This window comes from Tupaia chinensis, unplaced genomic scaffold (genome assembly GCF_000334495.1).
Source record: "Tupaia chinensis unplaced genomic scaffold, TupChi_1.0 Scaffold144015_1, whole genome shotgun sequence".
NCBI classification, from domain to species: Eukaryota; Metazoa; Chordata; class Mammalia; order Scandentia; family Tupaiidae; genus Tupaia; species Tupaia belangeri.
In genome coordinates this window covers 223,957-226,479 of record NW_006203867.1, presented here as the reverse complement: position 1 = coordinate 226,479, position 2,523 = coordinate 223,957, and the positions used below count along the sequence as shown (strand labels likewise).

At 66.8% G+C, this 2,523-nt stretch overlaps 1 protein-coding gene across 1 annotated transcript in view; it reads right to left on the bottom strand.

The window, feature by feature from the left end:
* Positions 1–1,773: 1,773 nt before the first annotated feature.
* The window catches only part of LOC102484741 (reticulon-4 receptor), a 25,575-nt gene continuing 24,825 nt past the window's right edge, over positions 1,774–2,523 (bottom strand). The window contains 2 exon segments of the mRNA XM_027767198.1: positions 1,774–2,506; positions 2,509–2,523. The exon segment at positions 2,509–2,523 is cut by the window's right edge and continues 711 nt beyond it. Of these exon segments, the coding sequence (XP_027622999.1) occupies positions 2,061–2,506; positions 2,509–2,523 (461 nt within the window). The 3' untranslated portion in view covers positions 1,774–2,060.

The window sequence follows — 2,523 nt, the reverse complement described above, 5'->3', positions numbered from 1 at the left end:
CTTCCTCAAGCCACACCCTCGTGGCTGGGTAGCCGAGGTGGGCCTCAGGCCTCCGTATGAGGGTGTCATGGTCCCTTCGTCCTGACTGGCACGCAGAGCCCTGCCTTCTCTCTCAGGTCTAGCCAAGGGGCTGAGTTTTCTCAGATGTGGTAGGGGCTGCTCGGGAGAAAACCAGATAAAGCAACTCCTGCCACACCCCTTGTGCCCACCCGTGCCCTGGCATAGGTGGGCAGACCTGGGCCTGGCTGTGGGTCACACATTGGGGGAGCCCAGAGGTGCTGATGGCGGGGCTGCTGGCAGGGCTCCAGGCACAGGGTGGGGACTGCCCAGGACCCTGACATCAGGCTGTCCACACATAGCCAGGCCTGCTAAGAACAAGCAGGGGGTCTCTAGGGCCCAGAGGGGCTGAGGTGGGAGCCTTGAGGGGCAAACAGTGTCCCAAACTGTGCCTGAGCTACCCCTTCCCACAGTCCCAGGGGGGAGGGCTGTGAGCGTCCACAGTGCTGAGGGGGGTGGGAGCTACGCGGGGACAGGCAGCAGCGGGGACTCAGCCATGCTGGGGGGTGGGGGCAGGTGCCAGGGGCTCCTGGAAGAACCTGCCTCTGGGAGGACCCTGTCGGGGAAGGTCGGAGCTGAGCTCGGCTCCTGACTCTGCGCTGGGCCCTCCTACACTGCGAGGGGCCTCAGCTGCTGAATACAGCCCTCTCCTGACTCTGCGCTGGGCCCCCCTACACTGCGAGGGGCCTCGGCTGCTGAATACAGCCCCGTCCCCTCCTCCCCCGGGCTTCCAGAGCCTCCTTCTTGACGCCCCCACGGCCATCTGGCTCCACCAGCAACGCTGTCCCCACTCCCCCCAGGGTACTATGTTTGTCTCCTGCTCTCGCTCCTGCCCCTGCCCTGCAGGGGGTGGGGGGAGACCCTTTTCTGGAGCGTCCCGAGCCGATGCCTGGCCGCGAGGCCCTTTCCCTTTTGTTTGGAGTCCTCACCAGCCCGGGCCTTGGGAACACGTGTGCACGCATATCCTAGCAATGCGTGTGCTGTTTCTGAGCATATGCCTGCATGCATGCACGTGTGTTCTCTGCCTTGCCGTGTGTGTGCCATGTGCACACGTGTGTTCAGGAGCACGCACACCCACAGGGCCTCCACCTGAGCTGTGAGCACCCCGTGAGGGTGGGATGCCCTGACCCATGCGTGTCTGACATGGGAGGCCGAAGGGGTGTGAGAGCAGCCTCCTTCAGGACTACCCCGGCACTCCCAGCAGGGTCTCGGCTCCCTCAGCACCCCGCCCCTCACCCTCAGCCTCCTCCTGGGGACGGCCTTGAGCCATGAGGGAGGTGGGCTGGCTAGCCAGGGTGGAAGGTGCCAGCAATGTGGCCAGCCTGCAGAGGAGCCGGTGGAGGCGCACTGCCGTCAGCCGCGGGGCAAGCTCGGTTTTCCAGACTGGAGGGGAGGCAGTTCCTGGAGTCTGAGCTGCCCTCGGCCAGCCTGGACCAGGGAGACCTCCTCCTGGGGACGGCCTTGAGCCATGAGGGAGGTGGGCTGGCTAGCCAGGGTGGAAGGTGCCAGCAATGTGGCCAGCCTGCAGAGGAGCCGGTGGAGGCGCACTGCCGTCAGCCGCGGGGCAAGCTCGGTTTTCCAGACTGGAGGGGAGGCAGTTCCTGGAGTCTGAGCTGCCCTCGGCCAGCCTGGACCAGGGAGACGCTGCCCCTCCAGGGCCCACCCCCACCTCTCACCGCCTGCAGCACCCCCAGCTCGAGAGCCTACAGCTTAAGAAAAGAGCTCTTTATTCCACATCGTCCGATATTTTTACACAAGTAAAATAAAATGCATATCTCTCTATACCGCGATCCGGGCAGGAGGCGGCGTTCTGGAACAAACGCCGACGCCAAACCCTGTAAACATGATGGGGTGGAGATGGGGCTGGGCAGGCGGGGAGGCGACCATCAGGGAGGGCCTGGCCTCCCCCGGGGCCTGCCGCCTGGCCCTGGCCGGCGGCGTGGAGGGAGACCCCGTATGTACACACACCTGGCTGCGGAGACGCCCTGGTGGCTGGTGGCTGGTCAGCAGGGCCCGAGGACTGCCCACAGCACCAGTGCCAGGCCCAGGGGGGTGAGGCTGCAGGCCAGGGCAGGCAGGGCTCCGGAGCCCTCCACATCACCAGCCCCACCACCCCCGCTGCCCGCCTGGCCCAGGCGGCACTGGCTGCGGGTACGGTTCTTGCGGGAGCAGCCCGGCCTCCGGCGAGGGCCTATGGTGGGGAGTCCTGGTGGCTCGGAGCCCTCGGGCCGCAGCCCGGTCAGGGGAGGCTCGGCTGAGCTGGGCAGAGTCCCAAAGGGAGAGTCGTTGATGTGCCGTGGGCCCGAGCCATTGCCTGGAGGGGTGTCGCCGGGCGGCACGCGGCCCTTGAGCGCGTTGCCAGCTGAGGCCGGCCTCCCGGCCTCCAGCACCGAGGCCTTGTCCGCTGCATCTGGCTGGCAGCACTTGGGCAGCCCCATCGGCTCCCCCCCCCCCCCCCCCCGCACA